Source organism: Bubalus kerabau, chromosome 2 (assembly GCF_029407905.1).
Source record: "Bubalus kerabau isolate K-KA32 ecotype Philippines breed swamp buffalo chromosome 2, PCC_UOA_SB_1v2, whole genome shotgun sequence".
NCBI lineage: Eukaryota > Metazoa > Chordata > Mammalia > Artiodactyla > Bovidae > Bubalus > Bubalus kerabau.
In genome coordinates, this window is record NC_073625.1 from 30,467,028 (window position 1) to 30,491,516 (window position 24,489).

The 24,489-nt window shown below is 42.8% G+C and overlaps 2 protein-coding genes across 8 annotated transcripts in view; one reads left to right on the forward strand and one right to left on the reverse strand.

The window, feature by feature from the left end:
- The window catches only part of CENPU (centromere protein U), a 46,100-nt gene extending 24,507 nt beyond the window's left edge, over positions 1-21,593 (forward strand). For both annotated transcript variants that reach the window (XM_055567425.1, XM_055567426.1), the window contains exons 5-13: positions 8,515-8,575; positions 9,050-9,283; positions 12,728-12,788; positions 13,900-14,008; positions 15,799-15,877; positions 16,075-16,122; positions 17,244-17,305; positions 19,422-19,578; positions 20,986-21,593. In XM_055567425.1, coding sequence (XP_055423400.1) covers positions 8,515-8,575; positions 9,050-9,283; positions 12,728-12,788; positions 13,900-14,008; positions 15,799-15,877; positions 16,075-16,122; positions 17,244-17,305; positions 19,422-19,578; positions 20,986-21,099 — 925 coding nt within the window. In that variant the 3' untranslated portion in view covers positions 21,100-21,593. The remainder of the gene's footprint in view (positions 1-8,514; positions 8,576-9,049; positions 9,284-12,727; positions 12,789-13,899; positions 14,009-15,798; positions 15,878-16,074; positions 16,123-17,243; positions 17,306-19,421; positions 19,579-20,985) is intronic.
- Positions 21,558-24,489, reverse strand: part of PRIMPOL (primase and DNA directed polymerase) — a 50,621-nt gene continuing 47,689 nt past the window's right edge. For 4 of the 6 annotated variants that reach the window (XM_055567422.1, XM_055567418.1, XM_055567421.1 and 1 more), the window contains 4 exons: positions 24,405-24,487; positions 24,278-24,324; positions 22,751-22,836; positions 21,558-21,968 (listed from right to left, as the gene is read on the reverse strand). In XM_055567422.1, coding sequence (XP_055423397.1) covers positions 21,809-21,968; positions 22,751-22,836; positions 24,278-24,324; positions 24,405-24,487 — 376 coding nt within the window. In that variant the 3' untranslated portion in view covers positions 21,558-21,808. The remainder of the gene's footprint in view (positions 21,969-22,750; positions 22,837-24,277; positions 24,325-24,404; positions 24,488-24,489) is intronic. The other 2 variants (XM_055567420.1, XM_055567417.1) reach the window with 1 other exon arrangement.

Genomic DNA, 24,489 nt, shown 5'->3' on the forward strand with positions numbered 1-24,489 from the left:
AAAGCCAGTAGTGCTATGCGTCATGAATAGTTACACTCTGTGACAACTTTACTGGACAATTTTTTCCATCCTGAGTATTAGGGTCAAAATATGATTAGAAACAAAACAATTGCTTTCCATTAGAAGTGTCTCTTATCAGAATTAGATCAATATTCCAGGAGAATTTTGTTTTTTCAACAAAGAGGAAAAAAAAAACAAATTTAATCTTGCATCAGTTTACTGTTAATAACAGAATTTATATACCTAATTAAATTTAGTTTAATCTTAATCCTGACAGCATACAAAATTTTGTTCTCAAAGTTCCTTTTTTATAAACGTTTTATCATTTTTTGGATCCAAACAAATTTGTCCTGTGTTTCCCTATCCAGAAGCAAACAACTATAGGACAGTATTATCATTTTTTTTTAACAAAAATATTTCCATTTGTTTATACCTTTTCTTCACCAACAACTCATATCCTGTTTGTTTTACACATAGAAATGTTATCATTTTCACATTTCACAATTTTTAACCCTTGAAACCTTAAGAAAACCAAGTGATTGAAATGGTACACCAGCATTTTCTGATTGGCAAACTTAAGAATATACTCTACAACCTCTAAAAACATACATTTTTTCACAGCATAATTTTTCTTCAGTTGTATAACATGCATGTTTAATAAACCAAAACATCTTTAATTTCCCTCTTGGTCTTACAAGAAGACAAAAGTAGGGATAAACTTAGATTTGTTTGATTTGTAAGTGCTCATATTTTTTTAAGGCAAATTAAATAGAGCTCCTTTACAAATTAACCTCAGCAATATCATCCAAAGACAAAAACACATATTGAGACATACAAATGTCCAGACCAACAGAGATCTCATTGTTTTATCTTTTCATATTTCGTGAATTAGGCATTGCAATTAAACTTAGCAGTTTATGGATAGTAGTTAGAATAGCCAAACTTACATACTCTATCTTAAAAGGCTTTCCTCCTTTTTTTTTTCCTCTTAGCTTGAAGTTTTATAATTAACCCAGGGCTGGCATTCCAGGCAATGTGGACTGTGGTTGTATTTCAAGGACACAATAAGCCTTAACTTCAGATTTTCTCCTAGGCATATTTTATTTTCTCAGGGTCTGAAAACAAGTGTTTTATCAAGCTAGCTTTCCCTAACTGCATATGCAAAAAACTGGTTTTTGTGAATTTCAAGAGATTCATCCTAACCATTTTTTTTTTCAGAGTCTAAAGAATACTATTGCCAAACATACATTGTCCAAAATAAATCAGCTTTCTTTTTCTTTAGTCATAATTTCCCAGCTCAAATTTTTCTTAATGAATTGAACCTGAATTTCCCATTTTACCTAAGGCAACAGGAGTACCAGTCATACAAATGGAATACATGCTCACACACCAAATGACAAATCTATCACAAGCTATCTCTCAGGGTGACCGGTTTAGAGCCTGAAACAAACCCTTCCATGACACAAACGGTCCTCAAAGTAATCAGATCTCAGAACCAATTGGGAAGATGTCCAAATGACACTCGGTGCTCACAGATGGTCGTCAGTGGTAGTCAGATGTCAGAACCAGTTAGCAAGAATGCCCAAGTAGCAATTCATGCGAACAAATGGTCCTCATTGGCAGACAGACATCAGAACCAACTGGCAAAAATGCCCAATTGCAGTCAGTGCTCAGAAATGATCCTCAACATTAGACACACACACAACCAACTGGCAGGAGTGCCAAGTAGCACCGCATGTTCCAAACAGTTCTCCACATCAGACACACGTCAGAACCAGCTGGCAGGAATACCAAGACAGCGCTTGTTTTTGTTGTTGTTTAGTTGCTCGGTTGTGTCCAGTTCTTTGCAACCCCATGGAGTGCAGCACGCCAGGCTTCCCTGTCCTAAACTATCTCTTGTAGTTTGCACAAACTCATGTCCATTGAAATTGGTGATGCTATCCAGCCATCTCATCTTCTTTCATTCCCTTCTCCTCCTGCCTTCAATCTTTCCCAGCATCAGGGTCTTCTCCAGTAAGTTGGCTCTTTGCATCAGGTAGCCAAAGGATTAGAGCGTCAGCTTCAGCATCAGTCTTTCCACTGTATATTCAGGGTTGATTTCCTTTAGGGTTGATTGGTTGAATCTCTTTGCTGTCCAAGGGACTCTCAAGAGTTTTCTCCGGCATCACAGTTTGAAAGCATTAATTCTTCAGTGTTCTGCCTTCTTTGTGGTCCAACTGTCACATCCTTCCATGACTACTGGAAAAACCATAGCTTTGACTGTATGCCCCTTTGTTGGCAAAACGATGTCTCTGCTTTTTAGTACACTGTCTACATTTGTCACAGCTTTTCTTCCAAGGAGCAAGTCTTTTCATTTCATGACTGCAGTCACCATCTGCAGTGATTCTGGAGCCCAAAAAAGTAGTCTGTCACTGTTTCCACTGTTTCCTCATCTATTTGCTATGAAGTGATGGGACCAGTTTTTTGAGCATTGAGTTTTAAGCCAGCTTTTTTTCTCTCTTCTTTGACCTTCATTAAGAGGCTCTTTAGTTCCTCTTCACTTTCTGCCATTAGGGTGGTGTCATCTGCATATCTGAGGTTATTGATGTTTCTTCCGGCAATCTTGATTCCAGCTTGAGCTTCATCCAGCCTGACATTTCGCATGATGCACTCTGCATAGAAGTTAAATAAGCGGGGTGACAATATATAGCCTTGATATCCTCCTTTCCCAATTTGGAACCAGTCCATTGTTCCATGTCTGATTCTAACTGTTGCTTCTTGACCTGCATACAGGTTTCTCAGGAGGCAGATAAGGTGGTCTGGTATTCCCATCTCTTGAAGAATTTCCCACAGTTTGTTGTGATCCACACAGTCAGAGGCTTTAATGTAGTCAATGGAGGAGAAGTAGATGTTTTTCTGGAATTCTCTTGCTTTTTCTATGATTCAACAGATGTTGGCAATTTGATCTCTGGTTCCTCTGCCTTTTCTAAATCCATCTTGTACATATGGAATTTCTTGGTTCACGTTCTATTGAAACCTAGCTTGAAGGATTTTGAGCATTACCTTGCTAGCATGTGAAATGAGCACAATTGTGCAGTAGTTTTAACATTACCCTTCTTTGGGATTGGAATGAAAACTGACGTTTTCCAGTCCTGTGGCCACTACTGAGTTTTCCAAATTTGCTGGCATATTGAGTGCAGCACTTTCACAGCAATATCTTTTAGGATTTGAAATAGCTCAGCTAGAATTCCATCACCACTACTAGCTTTGTTTGTAGTGATATTTCCTAAGGCCCACTTAACAATCCAGGATGTCTGACTCTAGGTGAGTGATCACACCTTCATGGTTATCTGAGTCATTAAGATTTTTTTTGTATAGTTCTTCTATGTATTCTTGCCACCTCTTCTTAATATCTCTACTTCCTCCTACGTCCATACCATTTCTGTTCTTTATTGTGCCCATATTTGCATGAAATGCTCCCTTGGTATCTCCGATTTTCTTGAAGAGATCTCTAGTCTTTCCCATGCTGTTGTTTCTCTCTCTTGCTTTGCACTGTTCACTTAGAAGGGCATTCTCATCTCTCCTTGCTGTTCTTTGGAACTCTGCATTCGTCTTTCCCTTTCTCCTTTGTCTTTCACGTCTCTTCTTTTCTCAATTTATTTGTAAGGCCTCCTCAGAATACCATTTTGCCTTTTTGCATTTTTTTTTCTTGGGGATGGTTTTGATCACCACCTTCTGTTCGATGTTACGAACCTCCGTCCATTGTTCTTCAGTCATTCCGTCTACCAGGTCTAATCCCTTGAGTCTATTTGCCACCTCCAGTGTATAATCATAAGGGATTTGATTTAGGTCATACCTGAAAGGCCAAGTGCTTTTCCCTACTTTCTTCAATTTAAGTCTGAATTTTGCAATAAGGAGCTCATGATCTAAGCCACAGTTAGCTCTTGGTTTTGTTTTTGCTGACTGTATAGAGCTTCTCCATCTTCAGCTGCAAAGAATATAATCAATCTGATTTCGGTATTGACCATTTGGTGATGTCCATGTGTAGTGTTGTCTCTTGTTGTTGAAAGATTGTGTTTCCTGTGACCAGTGCATTCTCTTGGCAAAACTGTTAGCCTTTGTCCTGCTTCATTTTGTACTCCAAGGCCAAACTTGCTGGTTATTCCAGGTACTTCTCGACTTCCTACTTTTGCATTCCAGTCCCCTGTGATGAAAAGGACATCTTTTTTTGATGTTAGTTCTAGAAGGTCTTGTAGGTGTTCATAGAACTCTTCAACTTCTTTGGCATTAGTGGTCGGGGCATAGACTTGGATTACCGTGATAGTGAATGGTTTGTCTTGGAAACAAACAGAGATCATTCTGTCATTTTTGAGATTGCACCCAAGTACTGCATTTTGGACTCTCTTGTTGACTATGAAGGCTACTCCATTTCTAAGGGATTCTTGCCCACAGTAGTAGATATAATGGTCATCTGAATTAAATTGGCCCAAATAGTACTAGTGCTCACAAACAATCCTCAGTGGCGGTCAGAACCAGTTGACAAGAATGCCCGAATGGCACCAGCATGCACAAATGGGCAGGTTGCCTGTCTGCACACCGGTGGACTTACCTGGTCTTGGAGCTCGTCAGCTTTTCCCAAATACTAGTTTCCATTCTACCAAGGAAAAGATGAAGCTTGTAGCCAGAGCTGAGGAGGGGAGAAACAGGGAGGATCCTCAAAACAAATGGTTTAGGCAGCTGCTCGAAACGTCTCCACATCCTCTACTCAGGGCTGGCTAACCACGAGCAGCAAGCTGGTACACCGTCATGGCCACAGCGTCCCCTGGGAATCCCAGGACAGCCAGGTGCCATGAAAGCACAGGAGCCAGCCCCACGCTGGGCATCTGAATCTTAACGACAAGGAGTATGTGGGTCTGGCTGCTCGCCACTCAAAAGCCAATAAACCAGGTTGGTGGAAAGGAAAGATTGCTTTATTTTATTATGCCAGCAACTGTGGGGAAGAGGGGCGAACATCTGTCCAAAGGCTGACAAGCAGGGGTGAGAGTTTTTATAGACAGAGTGGTGGCCAGGGATGACATGTAGAAACAGCAGTCATCGCGAACAGTCATCTTCAATTGGTCATCTGTGGTCTGACCAGCGTTTCCTTGGATGTTCTAGGTGCAGTTAATCTTCAGTTCCAGAGTCTGTCTGTTCCCATTTTTTGAGGCCAGTTCTTGGAATTATGGCATCTGATGTTGTGGGTACAGTCTGGTCATCATGTAGTTAACTTCTCCACCTGGGGTTTCAGCATCTGTAAGACAGCGCACAGGATATGGCTCAGAATATTAGCCCTTGAGAAAGAACTAAAGGTCCTTGACTGTGCTTAATGACTACATTATTATTAGTCTCCTTTGACTGTTTTCCTTTGTTTCCACATTTCTCACTTCTCTGATTAAGCTGATTCTTTGACTAAAGGCGGAGGACATGGCCGGGGGCAAGGACCGCAGGGTCCTGCTCCATTTCATTTGTGCCCGTCAAAGTAAGAGTACAGAGTTTTTACCTTTTTCAAAAAGACAGGGTACCTTGCCGCCTGGCTTTCCCACTCTGTGTGTGGCAGAGCCGTGCGTGTCAGTGCACGTGGAGCGCCCTCGTTCACAGTTCACAGTCGCGGGCTTCCCACAGTCTGGACTGTCACCGCTCCCTTCCCCAGGCCTGGGTCTGCAGGCAGCTGGGTCGTTCCCAGCCTTCTGTCACCAGCAGTGCCATAACCAGTAAGGTGGTACATACGCCAGTTCACATGTATATGCCTGTTTCCGTAGAAAAGGAAAGCCTCGGTCACGTGAAACGTGTGATTGTCCTAGTTACTGCCGAGTTCCCACTAGCATGGCATAAGGCTTGGATTTTTGCCAGGGTGCTGTGCTAGCTCAGTTCTAGTTTGATTTTTCTCATGACTGAGTTAAGTAACCTCTTTTGTATGTGTTACAAGTTCTTGAATTTCTTTCTGCAAGCTCTTTAGATCCTTTTTCCATGTTTCCCATGTTGGTCATTTTCTTCTGACTTCTATGACTGTGTTTAAACACGAATGAAATTAACCCTGTTTGTCATAGACAGCTCCTGGCTTTCAGGGTTGGGTCAGAGGACTGGCGGTCTGCCGGTGTGTAGGGTAGGGCTGCCCTAGGAGACTGAGTGCTCCATCCTCCCGAGGGGACCGTGGACGTGCTGTAGAGGCGTCAGGCTGCTGCATCCGCGGGCCGGTACTCAGTCCTCCCGAGGGCACCGTGGGCGTGGTGTGGAGGCGTCAGGCTGCTGTGTCCGCAGGCCGGTGCTCCGTCCTCCCGAGGGGACCGTGGGCGTGGTGTGGAGGCATCAGGCTGCTGTGTCCATGGGCCGGTGCTCCGTCCTCCCGAGGGGACCGGGGGTGTGCTGTGGAGACGTTAGCTGCTGTGTCCATGGGCCTGTGCTCGGTCCTCCCGAGGGGACCCTAGACGCGCTGTGGAGGTATCAAGGCTGCTGTGTCTGCCCTCTGGCGCTCAGGGGAGGGGCTGAACTGGTGATCAGACTGGCGGTTTGACACAGGAGCGGGCTGTGGCCGCGGGTGGGCCTCCCAGGAAGAGATGGTGGCCTGAGATGGGGCAGAGGCCCAGGGCCAGCCCACAGGAGACCTGGCACCTGTCCAGGGCAGGAGGAGCTTGCGGAGGAGAGAGGAGTCCCTGGCTGGAGGGGAAGAAAGAAGCCAGGAGAGGGTGTGTTCTCAGGGGGCTTAAGTGCAGTTGATAAGAGAGTCAGATTAAGGCTGAACACTTGCGGTGGTTAAACAGTGTGGACCTCCTCAGTGACCTTGGTTTTGGGGGTGTGTGAAGCCCAAACAAAGAGCATTATTTGGATAAGTTGGACAGGGTTTATACGTGGATACAGAAGGAAGTCGGAGCGGAAGGGATGCGCGGGGGCGGGGGCGGTGCCAGCACTCAGGAGGCGCCTCTCCTCGTCTCTGTCAGACCCTCTCCTCTCCCGCCCCTCCCCCAGTTCCTCTCATGGTATCCCCAGCCGGCTGTCCCCAGGGCTCCCTCTGCCCAGCCTCTCTACAGAGCCCCCAGCGGTCCTCCACGTGGACCACACCCCCCAGACGCTCTCAGGCACCTCGGACTCCACAAAGGCGCCCCCAGGCCCCATCACCGCCCCCTCATCGGTGTCAGCAGCCGCTTTGTGTTCTCTGGCTGCACGGTCCTGCCGGCACCCCGGCACCCAGCAGAGCAGTCTGGGCCTCTGCTGGCGCGCGCTGTCCTCGGCCGTCTCTGTTCTGCCTCTGGCTGCCTGCCTTCCCTCCTCGCTGTGCAGTGGCCACGGTCCAGGCTCCTGCCGCCCGCCCCTCCTGCCTGCTCCCCGCCTGGTCCCTCTGTCTCTGGAGTCGCGCCCCCTCCAGGCTCACCTCCCACCTCCCGGCACAGTGTGTCCAGCGTGGAGGCTCAGTCTCACGCGTCCCCAGCACCGCCCCCCCCCCCCCAAACTGTGTGCAAGGGTCACTCAGGCGCACGTTTGGCTCCCCGGGTCAGTGGACACCGAGGCAGTGAGACTGAAGAGGTTTGTTAGCAGCATCCATGAGCGTTACAGGGGGATGGATCGGGCTGGAGCAGAGACGGCCTCAGACCCCAGGGCCGCTCTCAGCTCCCGCCCTCCCTGGGGACGGGGGAGACTGCGCCTGGTGCTGCTACCTCTGTGGTCGCAGGCAGGGGACCTCCGCTCGCTTGACCCTCTGTGCAGATGAGCAGCGGCTCTGCGCGGAGCGCGGGGAGGGGCGAGCAGGACCCCGCGCCTTGCTGTCTTCCGGTGGTGACCTTTGGCTTCTCTGGCACTGTTTTCTCTTCAAGATGTGTGATCTCTACTCTGATTCCCGTCGTGTGCCTTGATCGTCCAGGGTGTTTTACACCCACCTGCTTCTCTGTTTACTTTTCCTTCTTCCTTAAATCCCCTTCCTTTTTTTTCCTCTGCCTGAGCAAGTGCTGTCAAAAGTCCGCTCATCTTATGACCATGGTGTGTTTCCTGGCGCCACAGCCAGGTGTCCCAGGTCTCCTCTGCTCCGCTATCTTTGACCTTCTTCCTAGACACGGATCCCATCACAGGAAGCCTCCTCATGGTTCAAGTAATTGTATTCCTTGTACTTGCTTTTCGAAGTTGGTGTTAAATGTCGAATGAAAAAACTGAAAGCACTCTCATCACAAATTTAGGTTATTTTTCCTTTTCAAAGGATGAAAGAAGGTATTCCCTTTTCTGTCCCCTAAACTTGGGCCTGTGGTGGTGGAGGAAGGGACGCTTCTGACGGGGCCACAGGGGCTGCAGTGACGGGCTCTTACTGCCTGCTCGAGCTCAAGTGATGCGGCCTGGGTGTGCAAAGGCGTTGGAGGTGACGGTAAGGCTGGGGAGGTGGCAGGCCCACCCGTAACAAGTGGGAAATCTCATTAAACTGAGCTTGTGTTTGTGTCAGAGGAGCAGCTTTTAGAAGACACATGTGAATAAAAAAGAAGCGTGTGCAAGATACTGATGGTTTCGTTTTTGGTACAGTTCGGACACTTCTGAAATTGAAGCAAGTGAAAACGAGTCTGTAAAGATTAGTGCCAAAAAGGTATGCATGATCTCCCAACTTAATTTGTAAGATATTTCATATCCTATTTAGATTGGATGCAAGTAGAAGAAATGTTTTGTAAAGTGTTTCATATACTGTGTGGATGCTATATATATGTTCTATAGCATTATTTTTCATAAAGAGTATATTATGTTTCAGAAGGTACTTTTTTAAGATAAAAATGAGATAGTTTTATACCTGAAGTGTTTTCATCACCGAGATCTCTGTGTACCGTGTCAGTTTTCATAATGTCCTTGTAATGTGCGTAGATGGTGGTTAAACACTCTGTTGGGAGTGTTTGCTGGGAACCCTTTAATCCAGGTTTCTGGTCCTGTCCACGAGTGAGGTTGCCATCTTTCTAGTATGTTCAGTTTTGAAGTTTGGAGTTCAGAAATGTGGACGTTATGGTTATCTACTAACAGGAATGATAAGCATTTGTATTTTCTAAACAATAAGGCTGTTTTCTTGATATAGCCAAGAAGAAAACTCAAGCCCATCAGTGACGAATCTGAAAGCCCTGAAGAAAGTGATGTAAGGAGAAAAGTTAAACCCACAGAGAACATAAGTACACAGCATGAAGCTGTTTCAGCTACAGCACTTCCAGGACTTTCGGAGAAACCAGCTGAAGCGGTCACTCCTCAGAAGACAGGACCCCAGAGTGTCGAGTCCTCTGCTGAGAAAGCGACACTGGCCACAGAACATCAGCTGGTAAGAGTGTCTGCCATCCCCCTGGAGAGGAGAAGAAGCTGAGAATGTCCAGGAGGAAGGGAAAGCATTTTCTTTTTCCTTTGCTTCTTTTGAAAGATACATTTTTTAAATTTTTCTTATTATAAAAGTATATTTACTTTAAAAAATTTAGAAGGTGTAGAAAGGAAGATAAAATCCTTTAATTCCATCACCCCAGAATAAAATAACTGCTGCCTTTTTTGGTCTACACTCTTCAGTCTTTCATTGAGCTTTTCTTACCGTACGTGAACCACATCCTTGGCATTAAGTATTCTACATACCATTTTAACACATGACATTTCATTCATGAATGTGCCATAGTTTAGTTAATCTCTTACTAATGAAGAATTGCAGTTTTTAAAATATAAGTGCTTTGATTTTTTTTTTTTTTCCTAGCGAAATCTCTGCACATCCTTGGTCATTTCCTTAGGAAAGAAATTGCTCTGATAAGAATTCTGGGTCATATTTATTCTCTTTTAAGATTCTTGACATGTAATATCTCTTAATCAAGCCTTTAATATGTCATAATATGCCAGCATCTTGATTTTGGCCCACTGAAATGGATCTCAGGTTTATGAACTCCAGATCTATGGAAATATCTTTGTTAAGCCAAGTTGTGGTAATTTATTATAGTGGTCATAGGGAATAAAACATCACCCAATAACTTTTCCTTTTTAGTATCATGCTCTTGGGTTCTAGAACTTCCTTTATTTTTTTTCCTTCATAGTTTGTTTCTTGGCTGAGATTCCTTATCTGCTTAATCCTAAGTCCATCATTTCCTTCTTGGGACATATTAATATTTATGAGAGTGGCTTTGAAGTCTCTGCTTTCTAAGTCAGGAGCAATCAGCCTTCTCTATCTGCAGGTTCCACATTGACAGATTCAACCAACTATTTGATAGGAAATATTCGGGGACAAAAATTACATAAAATTCCCCAAAAGCAAAAGTTGAATTTGCCACGCACCAGCAACTATTTTCATAGTATCTGTATGTATTTCATAGTATTTGCATAGTATTTGTATTAGGTATTGTAGGTAATCTAGAGATGATTTAAATGTAATGGGAAGAAGGTTATGTGCAAGTGCTACCATGTTATACAAGGGGCTTGAACATCAACGGATCTGGGGGTCCCTGGGGATTCTGAACCCACCTTCCTTGGACATTAAGGGGTGACTGTACCTGGACTGTGGTGGGTCAGCTTCTTTTGAGTACTTCTTTTCTGTCTTGACTACAGGTCACATTTTGTGTGACATTTTTCATCTAGGAGTTTTAAACTGTGTGTTACACATTGTTGTTGACAGGTGGTTGAGATTTTGAGTTGTGTTTTCTTCTGAATGTTGACTTTCATTCTAATAGGTAGCTTGATTACTGGCTGATCAGCTTGAACTTCTGTGGGTGTGATTTATCCCTTGTTGGGGTCAGTCTGTGGAAAGCCTCAGTGGGTCTCCCAAGCCTCTCTAAGTCCGTGGAACTCAACTTCTGTATTAATAGTCTCAGTCATTGCAAAACAGAATACCGCAAGCTGTGTGACTTCAAACGACATACGTTTATGCCTCACACAGTCTCTGTAGGTCAGAAGTTCAGGCTCGCCCAGCTGGTGAGGGCCAGGGTCTCACAAGCTGGAGTCGAGCTGCCAGCCAGGACCGGACTCTCACCTGAGACTCGGGGTCCTCATCTGAGATCACGCAAGCTGTTGGTAGAATTCAGATCCTTGCGTTCTTGTTTCCTCTCTGGTGGAAGCCAGGGGTCACACTCAGCAAGCAGAGGCTGCCCCGAGGCCCTCCTCACAGGGCCCTCTCCCGGCGGGGCAGCTGGCGATGTCTTCAGAGCCAGCCAGGGCCTCAGTCTGCAGTGGTCTCCTGTGCGATGTGACTAATCAAGGGGGTGACCATCCCACCAGAGTCACAGGAGTCACTCACACTCAGGAGCAGGGAGCATACAAGTCAGTGGGAATCGTGCTTACCGCACCCCCAGGCTCTGTTGAGTCTGGTCAGAGACTGGCTTTAGCCTTAGTTAGGGGACGGAGGAGCCTGGTAGGCTGTGGTCCATGGGGTCGCTAGGAGTCGGACAGGACTGAGTGGCTTCACTTTCACTTTTCACTTTCATGCATTGGAGAAGGTAATGGCAACCCACTCCAGTGTTCTTGCCTGGAGAATCCCAGCGACAGGGGAGCCTGGTGGGCTGCTGTCTATGGGGTCGCACAGAGTTGGACACGACTGAAGCGACGCAGCAACAGCAGTAGGGTGGATCTAAGGCAGCCCTAACTCTTGAGCAGTGTTTCTTAAACCTTTTTCATTGTTGTCTTCCCTAAGAAGCCTTTTTAGACATTTTTCCTCCTAACCATTCCCCCAACTGAATTTTAACATCATAAATATGCTGTGTATCTATTTATGTATCAGGTGCTTTGGAGGGTCATAAACTGTTGTACTATAATCTCTAAGGCTGTCTGCTCCCCCACCCTGGGGACAGTTGGAGATGGCACGATCTCAGGCATGTTCTTACCCCTGAGCTGGGGTCTCCCCCCAGCACTCGCTCAGCTGGATCAACAGCTCTTAACTAGTTAGTGAGGCCTCTGCGTTTTCTCCATCTAATTTCCCCCAGTATTTCTTGTCCTTTATCACTTGTTACGTCCTTGTTCCCACGATAGCACATCCAGTGCCCCTGTGTAGCCTCCCTGCGAGCATGGAGTAGGCGTCAGGGACCCCAGGCAGACCTCTCGTGTCCTCTTCCGACAGCCTGTTGCAGGGGCTTCGGCACTGTGCCCTGCTTTCTGCCTCCTCAGCGGGGCAGGACGCTGCTCTCAATGGGGATGCAGCTGCTGTGCTGCCGTCTGAAGGAAGGTGTCCCGCACCTGGGGGCCCGGGGCGGCCATAGGTTTGCGTTCTGAGCGTCTCAGGCTTGTCCTGCCTGTTGTCCGATGCCACCCCCCTCCCCGCTTTATGGTTGTGCATGGCAAGAGAGCTAGTTCAGAAGCTGTCACTTCATCATAGCTTGGAGCAGAAATTGAGCTGATTCCACATATTATTATCTTAAATAATAAAAGCTCAATTTCCTCCAAGGCACCCATTGTTACAAGCCAACTGAAAGTTTTAATTACTTTTTATTTTGAGGTAGTTTAATTTGTTCAGTGTTTCCTTATATTAAGTTAGATAATTTATATGATTAATATATTCACTTAGAACAAAATGAGAAAGTTAGTCACTCAGTCGTGTCTGACTCTGTAGCCCACCAGGCTCCTCTCTCCAAGGGATTTTCCAGGCAAGAGTGGGTTGCTATTTCCTTCTCCAGGGTATTTTCCTGGATCGAATTGTAGCTAAAGTATTGACAGTGTCTGATAATGCTGTCTTAATTCTTGTTTTAAGAGAACTTTCTCCTACATGAAAATCTTTGCTGTGGTTTTTTGTTTGTTTTGTTTTGTTTTTTAGGAAACTCAGAAAAATAAGATGTTTCCTGGCAAAAGGAAGAAACCAAGAAGTTACACCACAGGTATAGAAGTGTTTTATATGTAGTCAATCGTTCAAGAAGTTCTTTTTTAAAAATATATTTTTTAATTTAATAAAGTAGTACATTTAAGTATATAAAATTTCCACTTTAAAAAGTTAAAAAATATATGACTTTGGAGTAACTGAGTTTTCCAGCAATCTATCATGAAAATTTTCAATATACAACAAAGGATAAAGAATTGAACAATATATATTCATATACCTACTAACTAGATTTTACCATCAGAATTTATTTCTACTTGCCCTAGCACCTATTCATTAATCTATTTTAATTTTTCATCACGTTATCACTCTTTTCAGACATCAAACTATGCACTTTTAGAAGCCTTTTTTCATTCAACGTAACTTTGAGATTCATGCATATTATTCTGCATCATTTTTATTGGCACAAAGTTTATTGAAAAATGGGAGGAAAATAAAGCATTTTCTCTCTTCAGTTTTTTAAAAGATAAGTTTTGTTTTTCTTATTATAAAAATGTTTATTTTAGAAAATTTCAAAGATACAGAAAGGATGATAACATCACCTACAATTCCATCACCCCAAAGTAACTGCCATGTTTTTGGTCTATACTCTTCAGTCCTTTTACTGAGCTTTTCTCACCCTAGGTGGGCTCATATCCTTGTCATTCAGTATTCTACATACCATTTTAATGAATATGTAATATTTCTTTCACAAATGTACAAAGTTATAGTTAATCTCTTATATCAGCTGTCTGAATCAATATATGCAATAACCTTCATGTGTCCTAGAAGTGATCTGTCAGGTAGATTAAAACTAACAAAACACAGTTAACAAAGATCTGCATCACCAGTAGCATTCAGTAACAGCCGGCTGTTAAAGGCACAGCAGGGTAACTAAGGGAAGGCTGTGCTTTTGGCCGCTTCAGAAGTGGGCCAACCAAGGAGGCGGCCACTAGAGGGCGTCCTGCCGACAGGGCTTTGTGAGCCTGTCTTCTCCCCTGTGTTTCTTCAAAACCTCTGTACTATTTTTAGCAATTTGGTGGAATACTTGTGTTGTAGGCTTTCAGATCCCTGGACCTAGAGCTAAATTGCTGATAATCAGTATATTAAATTAACCTATCCTGATGTTCTAGATACTTCCGACTGTGCACCTATTTGGTGTTTAAAAGAAAAGAAAGCCAGTGACATCATGGAATTAGATGTGTTTTTGTCTGCATTCGAGAACATTCTTCTAGAGTATGAGTGAGTCGTTTGATGTTGTCATTTATGTGCCTAATAAATTTCCCTTGAAATAGCACTTCTGTTCACCCCACAGCTTGATATGTAGAACTTTCATTATCATTTTTATGTACTTTTAAATTTTTATTATACTTTTTAAGCCTCTGATTTAGTAGTATGTTATTGTATGTCCTTGTATGTGACTTTTTAATTTGTATTTATTAATCTTCTGTCTTAAATAGTTATAGTCCAATTTCATGGACTGGTAATACCTATTTTTGAAATACTGAGGCTTCCTTTATGGCCTAGCACATAATCTCTGTGGAAGCTCTAATTATTGGATCTGTGTAGAATCAGTATTACTCAGTTTTTCCTGGTATTTCTATCAATTTATGCTATCTGTATAGAGGTTATTTTACTAGGATATCATGTTTAAAATTGCTCTTTTAGATTGAACATTTTATCCTTATGAAGTGACTCTTTTCATTCCTAAAAATGCTTTTTTTTGGTTTTAAAACTTTTATCTCATATGTCACTAGATTTCTTTAGCTAGTATTTGCCAGATTTTACATTCTTTTAACTTTTACTTCCTACCTTTGTCTCATGTTAAACTGTTATTTACTACAAAATCCTTTTTAAGTCCAGTGTCCATCTTTGAATTTCACTTTAGTCCATTACACTTAATTATCCATATCTTTAGAAGAATGTATTTATCCTTTTTTAAATTTATAACTCCCCACCAGTAAGATTAGAACTTTGGCAAGCTGTGATATCTTGGTCTTCTCTCCCTGCCCCCACCACAAAGTGCATCATGTTTAACCTGGAGACTGTTTAATTCTGGGAAAAGGGCTATCAGAGTTGATATGAAATGGCTGTTTGAATTTAGGGTCTAGACTTTGAACTTGCCAGAACCAGTTAAGAACTGTAGCTTCTTAATGGTTCCTGGAGTCCTCCTCATAAGGCTTTTGGGGCTATATGTGGTTGTTGGTTTCCCTGTGAAGGAATGAGGTCTGGGGTTTCTTATTCCACCATCTTCTGATGTCAAAAGTGCAGGCCATCTCTCCTGCTTAGCGTCTGAAGAATTAGGCCACGGGCCTACTCCCCTTCTCCTGGGTGACTTTTCCTCATGTATTTACCCCAAGAAAAAAATGGCTATATGACAAGCTGTCACTCACACAAGAGGTTTATTTTCAATTCAGACTTTAAATTCTAGTGTTCTGTGACGAGGCCGAGCAGGGGTTAGCTCCACCCTGGCGGGGTGTGGGTCACCATGGGTCTGTGTCCAGCTGCGAGGGAGGGAGACTGGGCTCTTCTGTCCCTGACAACAGGGACCCAAACCAGTTTCTTTGTTTGGGTCAGCTTTTGCAGAGCTGAAGAGCTGGCTTCTGGCTGCTTATATATCAGTTAGTCCAAATGTGAGAGGCCCAGTCCCTTCCCCAGTTGTGGCAGGGAGGGAGGAAAGGGCTGAAGTCTGCTGGCCACTGGATAAGGCTGCAGGGAAGCCCAGGCTTGTCTGGGACCATCACTTTCCACATGGTTTCATGTCACTTGTGGCTGTTGCCAGTGTCGGGAAGTGCTGGCCACATGCGTCAGGACTTAGGAAAGAGAGTTCCAGTTCTTTTTCTTTTCTTGAGATGCTTCCAGTATTTTTTTTCAATCTGAGAAAGGGCTGCAAGCTGACCATGCCATCTTAGATATTCAGAATGGCACATGCCAAACTGTGTGTGTCCCTGGGAATGCTAAACAAATGAAACACACCTTTCCAAATCCTTCAGAGAATACCTAAGTTTGACTTTTTCTTAATTCTGCTACAGACAAAAAATAGACTCTGGAGTTTGTAAGACAGCCATCAACAAATTTCATTCTAATTTGAAAGAAGAACTCATCAAAATGGTAAGTTCAGTGACATAAATTGGTTGGTCTAATTTTTTTTTTTTTTAAACTAATCCTGAGCAGCTCACTGTTGTCTTAGAAAAGCTTGCATTTGCTGCCAGTGTGGTGAAGATAGAAACTGGATATGATATGTTGTAAACTGATAAACACTTGACTTTGGAAAATGCATGCAAATATTTGTTTTTTGTTTTGTGTAGCTTCAAGAAGCCCAGATGTTGAAGACTCTGAAAAGGAAGAATGCTAAGGTAAATCACTTACGTGATTAAAGACACAGTCCTATAGAACGTGCACATACATGGCAAGTAAGACCCGACTCTGGGTTTTGTGACCCACAGTTTGTGAAGACCTTTTATCTTTTTAGTCAGGCTTTTGTTTGGTCGATCTGGTGACTGTTCAGGTAAGTACTGATCAAGTCAGTAATGTTGAGACATAGGCTAAGGAACGGGGGTCCCAGTTGGCCTGAAAATGGCTCTCAAGCCCCAAATGACCCCTTACATGGTTGCGTATTATGTAATACGTTTATCGCTACTGCGTGTGTCAGAAGTCTTTCAGATTAAAGAACTGGCTCAAGTCTCAGAAAGGGCAGGCTAGGAAGAATACTGGGCCAAGGTCAGGAGATCTCTTGTCATGGTGCTGCTGCCTCAGTGTCCTGTTGCCACTTGGTCTGCAAGGAAACACGAGGCCCTTCCAGCCCGCCTGTTTACAGTTGGACCAAAACGCATGCCTTGTTCTAGCTCTGAAGTTGCATGAACCCACGTGTGGAAGCACAGCCACCCTCTACGTTTATAAAAGAAATGGGTGTGAAATGGATAGTTTTCCTGGTGGTGAAAAACAAACTATTCTGGTGAAAAACAACAGCCTTTGCTGTTTTTCAGTTTTAATCTCTTGTTGGTCATTCCTGCATCTCTCATAAGCAAGCAGGAGTAGTCTGAATGTCCAGCAGTGGAACATGAGGTAGTCGCTGAAAGTGATGGTTGAGATGATGCAGTGAATTCTCTTGAAATGTTCTCTGTAAAATACAAATTGTGTCATGGCATTCCCGTGCTTCAGGATTTTCCTAGTGTATTAGAGGGCATCGGAATGCCTTACTTGGTAGCTCACAGGGTAGTAAAATAGGCCCTCCTCTTCAGGGCTGTCCGCAAGAGGACCCCCCTGGACTTCTCCAGTTCCCTGTTCTTTCCCTTCATAGCACACGTCACAGGCTGTAATTACACCCTTTTGTATGTCATGTCTGTCTGCCCTGTGTGACCAGAGTTGGTAAGAAGGGGGTTTGCCGTGTTTCCCACTGTGCTTCCAGTACCTGGCACAGTGTACAAGGCGGTGCTCAAATGTTTACAAAACTAATGTAACAAATTTTTGTTACTAGATGATCTCCAATATCGAAAAGAAAAGGCAGCGTTTGATTGAAGTCCAGGATGAATTGCTTCAGTAAGTAATATCGAAATTCTCTTTGAGAACTTACAACAGGGATTTAATCGCGGTGTTTCACGTGAGGCTTTGCTATAAAACTTGCTGCCGTGTTGCATTTAAACACCAGGTCTTCTCTGAGCTGGAAGCTCAGTCAAGGGCGGTTATACTGCTGAGTTGAGAAGCTTTTAGCAAATCAGTCCTGATGTATCCACCATTAGATCTCTCAGTTCCCACCTGAGAGGCGTTCTGATTGGACACGTAACGCGTGGACGCGAGGTTTAAGTGCGGGCTCTACCACTTTTTGGCTGGGCAGCCTTGGGCAGGCTGCTAGTCCTCTCAGTGCCTCAGTTCCCTGGTTTGCAATGAGCATGACGGTGACTGTACCTCCCAGGGTGCTGTGAGGCCTGAGTGAGTAAATGCACAGAAAGTGCCACACAGTGACTGGCATAGCACAGTGTCGTATGAGGCGGTATCAGTTTTCATGAGTGTCGTTGAGACGCATCGCTTGGTATGACACACCTGGGCGCAGTTGTCGGGCCAGAAGAATTTCCAGGTCTGTCTCCACATGTGCTCAGGAAGGCGAGCGCAAGCCATCCGCTGTGTTTCTGGTGGTCTTCCTTACAGACGGGACGGCCGGGTGAGCCGGAGGGCTGGCAGCAAAGCAGCAGCAGAATAAGCAGTGTCAGGTACGCTCCCTGCCCTTCAGGAGCCTTAAAATAGCTTGGAAAGTGGTCTTAGAAGACGACCTATGAGTGAGTACTAAGTTTGAAAGATGAGACCTGCCCCAGAAGTCTAGAAGAGGGAGAAACGGGTTGTCTTAGCCTTTGGTTCCCAGATCCAGCCTCTGAACAGGTGCTGCTGGCCGGTGCTGCAGCCTTCATGGGCCCAGGCCAAAGTCAGAAAAGTAATCATGATGGGACGCTTTTTCAGGTGTTAGCTGTGTGTCGCTGGGCACCGTCCTAAGTGCTTTATGATACCAACTCATTGATCATCACCATAACCCCGGGAGGCAGGGTGTTTGGCCACAAGACAACTATGTAAGACTCGGATCTGTCTCTCAGAGCTTTCGATCCTTTTTCTAGACAGAATTGTAGAACTTGAGAGGTATAGTATTTTGGAAAGGCATAGAAAGAAAGAAAATGTGTATCATTGTTTTACATGTAGAAAACCCAAGGCACAGGGCGGTAACATTCCGACAGCCCCCTACCGGGGAATGGGGGAGCCGGGACCCGGGGTCTGCCCACTGGCTCCCGACCCAGCGCTCCTGCCCACGACCCTGCTGGCTCCCGACCCAGCGCTCCTGCCCACGACCCTGCTGGCTCCCGACCCAGTGCTCCTGCCCACGACCCTGCTGGCTCCCGACCCAGCGCTCCTGCCCACGACCCTGCTGGCTCCCGACCCAGCGCTCCTGCCCACGACCCTGCTGGCTCAGGGGGTTTCCCAGAACGTGGCACTAGTTCGATGCACAGAACTGTACAGGGACTTCTATAAAATGATATTAGAGCAGGTTTTAAATATATCTTTGTGAGAATGAAAGATGGTAGCCATTCCCCATTCTTTTATAAATTGGGCCACAAAATCCAAGTTACCCTTTTTATTTTATATGTTAAGAGACTTATGAGCTACTGAGACAGAAAGCAGGTTGCCCAAGGTTGCACATCTCATCCAGGCGCTGAGATAGTTTCTCCACTGCTTTTATTAGACTTGGACAAAATCTTGTCCAAGAAGGGCAGAGGAAAGGCTTTTTGTCCATGCTTTTACTGCTACACTGCAGTGTTGGTCTACATCGTCTGGGGCGCTAAAATCTTGATACCCAAGTATATGTTTCAATTCAGTAGTTCCTAAGACTCTAAAAATGACTTAATGAACTTTAAGATACATAAGGCATATTTTTTCTGTGGGCTTCACTGCTAAGTACTTTTTAGGCATCATATTTCAGAGTTTTTGCTATATTTAAATTGATTTCAGAATCATTCACATTGATAATTTCAAAGCTAATGATACCTTAAACCACCTAGTCCAGCTTCCCTGTTTGTTTACTTCACTCAAAACCCTTACACACTCCACCTCATACACCTTAGGCTGAAGTTCCACTTTGTCATTTCTTTTTGGGAAAAATATCTTTCTGTTTTAGGGTAGAACCAGAGCTGAAACAACTACAAATAAAGTATGAGGAACTTCAGGAGAGAAAAGCTTCCCTTAGGAAGGCAGCATATTTCCTGTCTAATCTCAAGCAGCTTCATCAAGATTACTTAGATGTTCAAGAGGAAGAACCAAGTGTAAAGGAAACAGTAAGTTCAGTTTTTAATTTTCACTCTGCTTCAGAAGACAGGGCAGCCTGTTAGAGCTTGGAGGGGAGAGCAATGGAGATGCCAGGTCTACCTAAAAAGCATCCCTATAAACTGGTGAAAATTTGTTCGCACCACTTCTTTAGTTAACTAAGGCCAGAGAGGTAAAGGAAAATCCAGAAACACTGATTTTACTAAGGTATTTAAGCTTCATAGAACTGAATTTCTTGAAGGGAAGTGTATCCTCTGGACAAAACTCAACTTGTCGTCAACCTAAGACTAAGACCACTAAAACCTATACAAGTTTTAAAGACCAACCTCTTGTTCTTTGTTCAGCCCGTATTTTTTCTATCTTTTATATCTGAAAAAGTAGCCATTATCCCATATAAATGGTAGGTATGATTTTAGAAGTTGAAAAATGTTTTAAGGGGGCACGCAGGAGGGGAAAGGGTGGTTGGCATAGATTCTTTTCTGTGATCTTACAAGATAGTGAATATAGCTGGCCCTGTCCTTGCTGTTCATGCTTTATATATAGTAGTGTGTCTGTGTTATGCTTTCAGAGTGTAGATACCAGGGTATATGCCTTACCTCTTTTCTTAAACTAAGAATCCAGTACCTAATGTTAGTTCTTCCTCCCCTGAGAGCAGGTGCCCCCCAGTACAATAGATTGAACACATTAGGCTCTCAAATATTTGTTAAACTGAATTGCCTAATGGTAGGTGATACAGACAAAATTATTTGGGTTGTAGTCACTCTGATAGCTTTGTGCTTAATTTCGTTTCTAAGAAAACCACCTTGAAAACATAAGCAACAAAATATTCTAAGTATGATATAGCTGTCAGGACTTTAGTCACTGGCCCTTAGACACAAGTTGTACCATGATATTTGGTGTAAGTTTCAAACTCATGAGTTGAGTTTTCTTTCCTATTTTTATGCTGGGTTTGTATTTAATTTTGTCTTTAATCATTAAGGACACTTGGATTGGCAACTGAGAACCACATCGTTAATTTTCTCAAAAAGTAATTTTTCTAGATGAGTTTTATGGGCCTGGTGTTCTCATTACCTCGGTTCTTACAGTGAACCTGCGGAGCCACAGAGCTCTAGCTAACTTGCCCAGACCACGTCTTGACCTGTCCAGGGAGATTTTGGTTTAAGTAATTCAGATGCCATTGTTCTTTGACCTGGCTGGTCTTCTGGGTGAGTAGCTCAGGCTTTGCAGAGCAGTTCCCTTGCAGCCTGTTTATCAGTTGTTCTGAGGTGACGGATTAAAACCAATTTCGAAAAAATGAGTGAACAGTGATTCATGGAAAACACTATTATCATTGGCATTTGGTCATAACATTGAACTACATAAAATTGGATAGGCTTTAAAAGGGTTTTTTAATTCATCTAAATATTTTTCTTCAACAGTATGATTCATCCAGCCTTCCAGCTTTGCTGTTCAAAGCAAGACCCCTTTTAGGAGCTGAACATCATCTGCAAAATATCAACTATCAATTAGAGAATCTCCTTGACCAGAAATGAGACCAGTCTACTAAGATGTGCACATTTAAGATTAGTCTCATGATACAGTTTTAGAAGGTAACAGGCAGTATATATTTTTGCACAAAGAAGAATGGGAAGAAAACCTGGACTTTATTAATTTGAATTGAATATTTTTTATTGTTATAGCATTCTCAGATAAGTTTAAAAGCAGGAAACTGTCTTACTATTCAGACTGTATGTATGACCTTGAGCTTGTCACCAGAATTTAATATTGCTTTGTCATTAAAATTAAATGGCTAAGTATAGTAGTTTTAGAGGCCATAATTAACTTTTCTAGTTAACACCAAGTACTAAGTTTTAAAATGTTTTACAGTGTTGACACCTCATCGGCCCTTTAGAAGCTTTACCCTACAAATAAACATGCAAAATTAAGCTGATGTGAACATAGTTAATCATATAAGGAGAATTCTACTGAATTTTAATAAGCATACTGGAGCTAATTTTCAATAAAACTGGTTTATTTGAGTACATAAGATTTGGAAGTAAAGTGATAAATAAAACAGCTGATATAACAGGCTTATTTAATAAGTTACTATAATTTAATGGTACTAAATCTGCCTTCATGTAGATTACAGCCTAGTTATGTCAGTGTCCATAATTAGCTACTCTTGTAATACTTCTATTAGTAGTTCATCAGGAATTTCATCCATCCCATTATAAGCGAGAAGACTGTTCTCTGCAGCTTCTGCTAATTCAGCATCTTCTGTAGCCTCCAAAATGTAAGTATCATCAATGCCATTATCCCAGTCAGCATCGGAAAATGCCCCTTTTGACAACATGCTAGATGACGGTCCATGAGGACTCCTGGTTTCAGTGTCTGCTGTTGTATCTGTTGTAAACTCCTCTTCCTGTAGTTCCAAGGAGGAGGGAGAACAGAGTAGGAAGAAAATACCGATTATTCTAACAGAATGTATGATAATTTCACCATACAGTTGATCTGTACTGAATTAAGATATTCAGTTCAACAGATACCAAACACTGGACAGTACAGTCTCTAACGCAGTCATCATGGGCTCATCGTTGCTGCCTTTGTGGGACATTCACAAAACTCCAAATTGGAAATGCCTGCATCTCCTGTGGTACGGTCTTTCCAGTTACACAGAGAGGGCTACAGCAAAGGTAGACTGGTATTCTTTAAAAGTGGATAGTCTAGCTGAAGGCAAACTGGTATCTGCTATCTTAACAGACTAATCTCTCGATAGTTTTAAAATTAAGATAGACTGAAAAAAGTTTTGAGATAACTACATGACTGAGTATCTGATCTGATCAAAAGTATGACTGGATTTTGAGTATTAAACATATTGTATTAACATGAAATTTCCTGAATAATTTCACTATAGATGTATAAGAATGTTCTTATTCTCCAGCTACATGCTTGAGTATTAAGAGATGAAGGGTTTTGATATCTGCTCTTACTCTAAAGAGATTTGTTATGGACTGAACGTTTGTCACCCCCTTCCCCATTAGATTGATCCCATCGCCCAGTGTGGCGATATTAGGTGAGGTCTGCAGGAGGCAGGTGCTGAGATCAGAAGGGAATGGCACCAGTGCTCTGTGACCCCGTCTCCCAGGGACAACACAGTGAGAGACACCGCTCAGTGACCCGGGAGCTGACGGGAGTCCACAGCACCTTGATCTTGGACTGTCCAGCCTCCAGAACTGTGAGAAATTTGTTGTTTTTAAGTCACTCAGTCTGAGGTACTCTGTTACAGCAGCCTAGGACAAGATTCATCAAAAATAATGTGTCATGTGTACAGTAGCGGGAGAAAACAAGTGTGGCCAAGTGTTTAAGAACCAATCAAGAAAAGGCGCACAGGAGGGTTCCTTGTTCTTCTGCAGCATTTCTGCAGGTTAAAACTCTTTCATTGCAATAGAAAACAGGCAAATATCAGTAACACTGGAGTTTAGCTTAAAATACTAAAAGTGTTAACTGTTAAACAGTATAATAAACCTATCATTCAGTTTTTAAAATAAGTTAAATCCAAGCAGTGGTAATACTGGACACCAAAGGTACTTACAATTTGGTGTTTTCAAGGTATTATTGGATTAGCAGGGAAAAAAAAAACTTTCAGAAACCCACTAAAACCACAGCCATTTATCAAAATAACACTTCAAATAAACTAGGATGAAATATTCTCAGAGACAAAGTTTGGTTCTTTGAAAACACTTTTTAACCTAGTAATTTACCAGAGACTGGCGATCAGGTATTTTATATCCAGCTCCTACAGATCAAGGAGGTTTCTACCATTTCAGTATAAATTTTTTCAGGAGAGATGTTTTTAAAGTTGAATACATACCAGAGAGTTATTATAAACTCAAGCAGCTCACTTTCATTTTAACCATAACACTATAAACAAAAGGGGGAAGTGTAGAAGAGTCCTTAATACAAAGTTCTTGTAAAATATTAGACCTCATATTAAAGTAAACAGAGGGCAGTTACAGGCAATCCATAATAGAAACCTGAATGTTAAACTGTAAATTAAAACACCTGAAATACCACTTTATGTCTACCAGCTTGGTACAGATTAAAAGGTAAAAATAAGAAATGGCAAGTGGAGGATAACCTAATTTCCTATCATTTTCATGGAGAACAATTTGGTAATACAGAAAATGACAGTTTAAGTAGGAAAAATCCCTACAATATAGTATATACACTACTAATTTTGGAAGCTACAGACCAAAACATTTATCTGAGTGGTAAAATTACGAGTGAGAATGATTTTTTCTTTTTGCGCTTTATGTATTTTGTAATGTTTTTCTACAATGAATGTGAATTACTTGGGTAAGTAATATAAAATTTTTTTCAAAGAAAAATATTGGTTTGGCAATCTGGTAATATCTACCAAAGTGTGTGTATATATATATCCTATAGAACTATTTCTAGAAATTCTTTCTAGATATAAAGAAAATACTACTTTGTAAAGCAAAAAATGAGAAGCTAAAATGTCTGAAACTGGTTAATAGCTATCTGTTTCTTATGCAGCAGTGGGGAAGTGAGAGCAGCTGTGTGCTGAGGTGGAACGATCACTGCAGCAGGTTCCTAAGTGGAAACCAAGTTCCAAACTGTGCTCAGACGATACCTGGACACCATTAGCTCCTTGAACCACTGTACCAAGACCTAGTTAGAGACCAGAAGGAGACTTCCAAGTGCACTTACCTCTTTGAGAAGAAACAGAAGACATACTTCAGCAGGGAGTGGAAAGCCTGAATCAGAAAGACAGTAGAACTGTTTTATATAATATCTCATTTTTACTCTGTGGTAAACGTAAAAATTAGTAACTCACAGTCAGATTTGAAGTTTTCTGCTTTGCAGACAGGATCATGACATTTTTGATACCAAACTTCATTTTTCAGGTCAACCAAAATCCT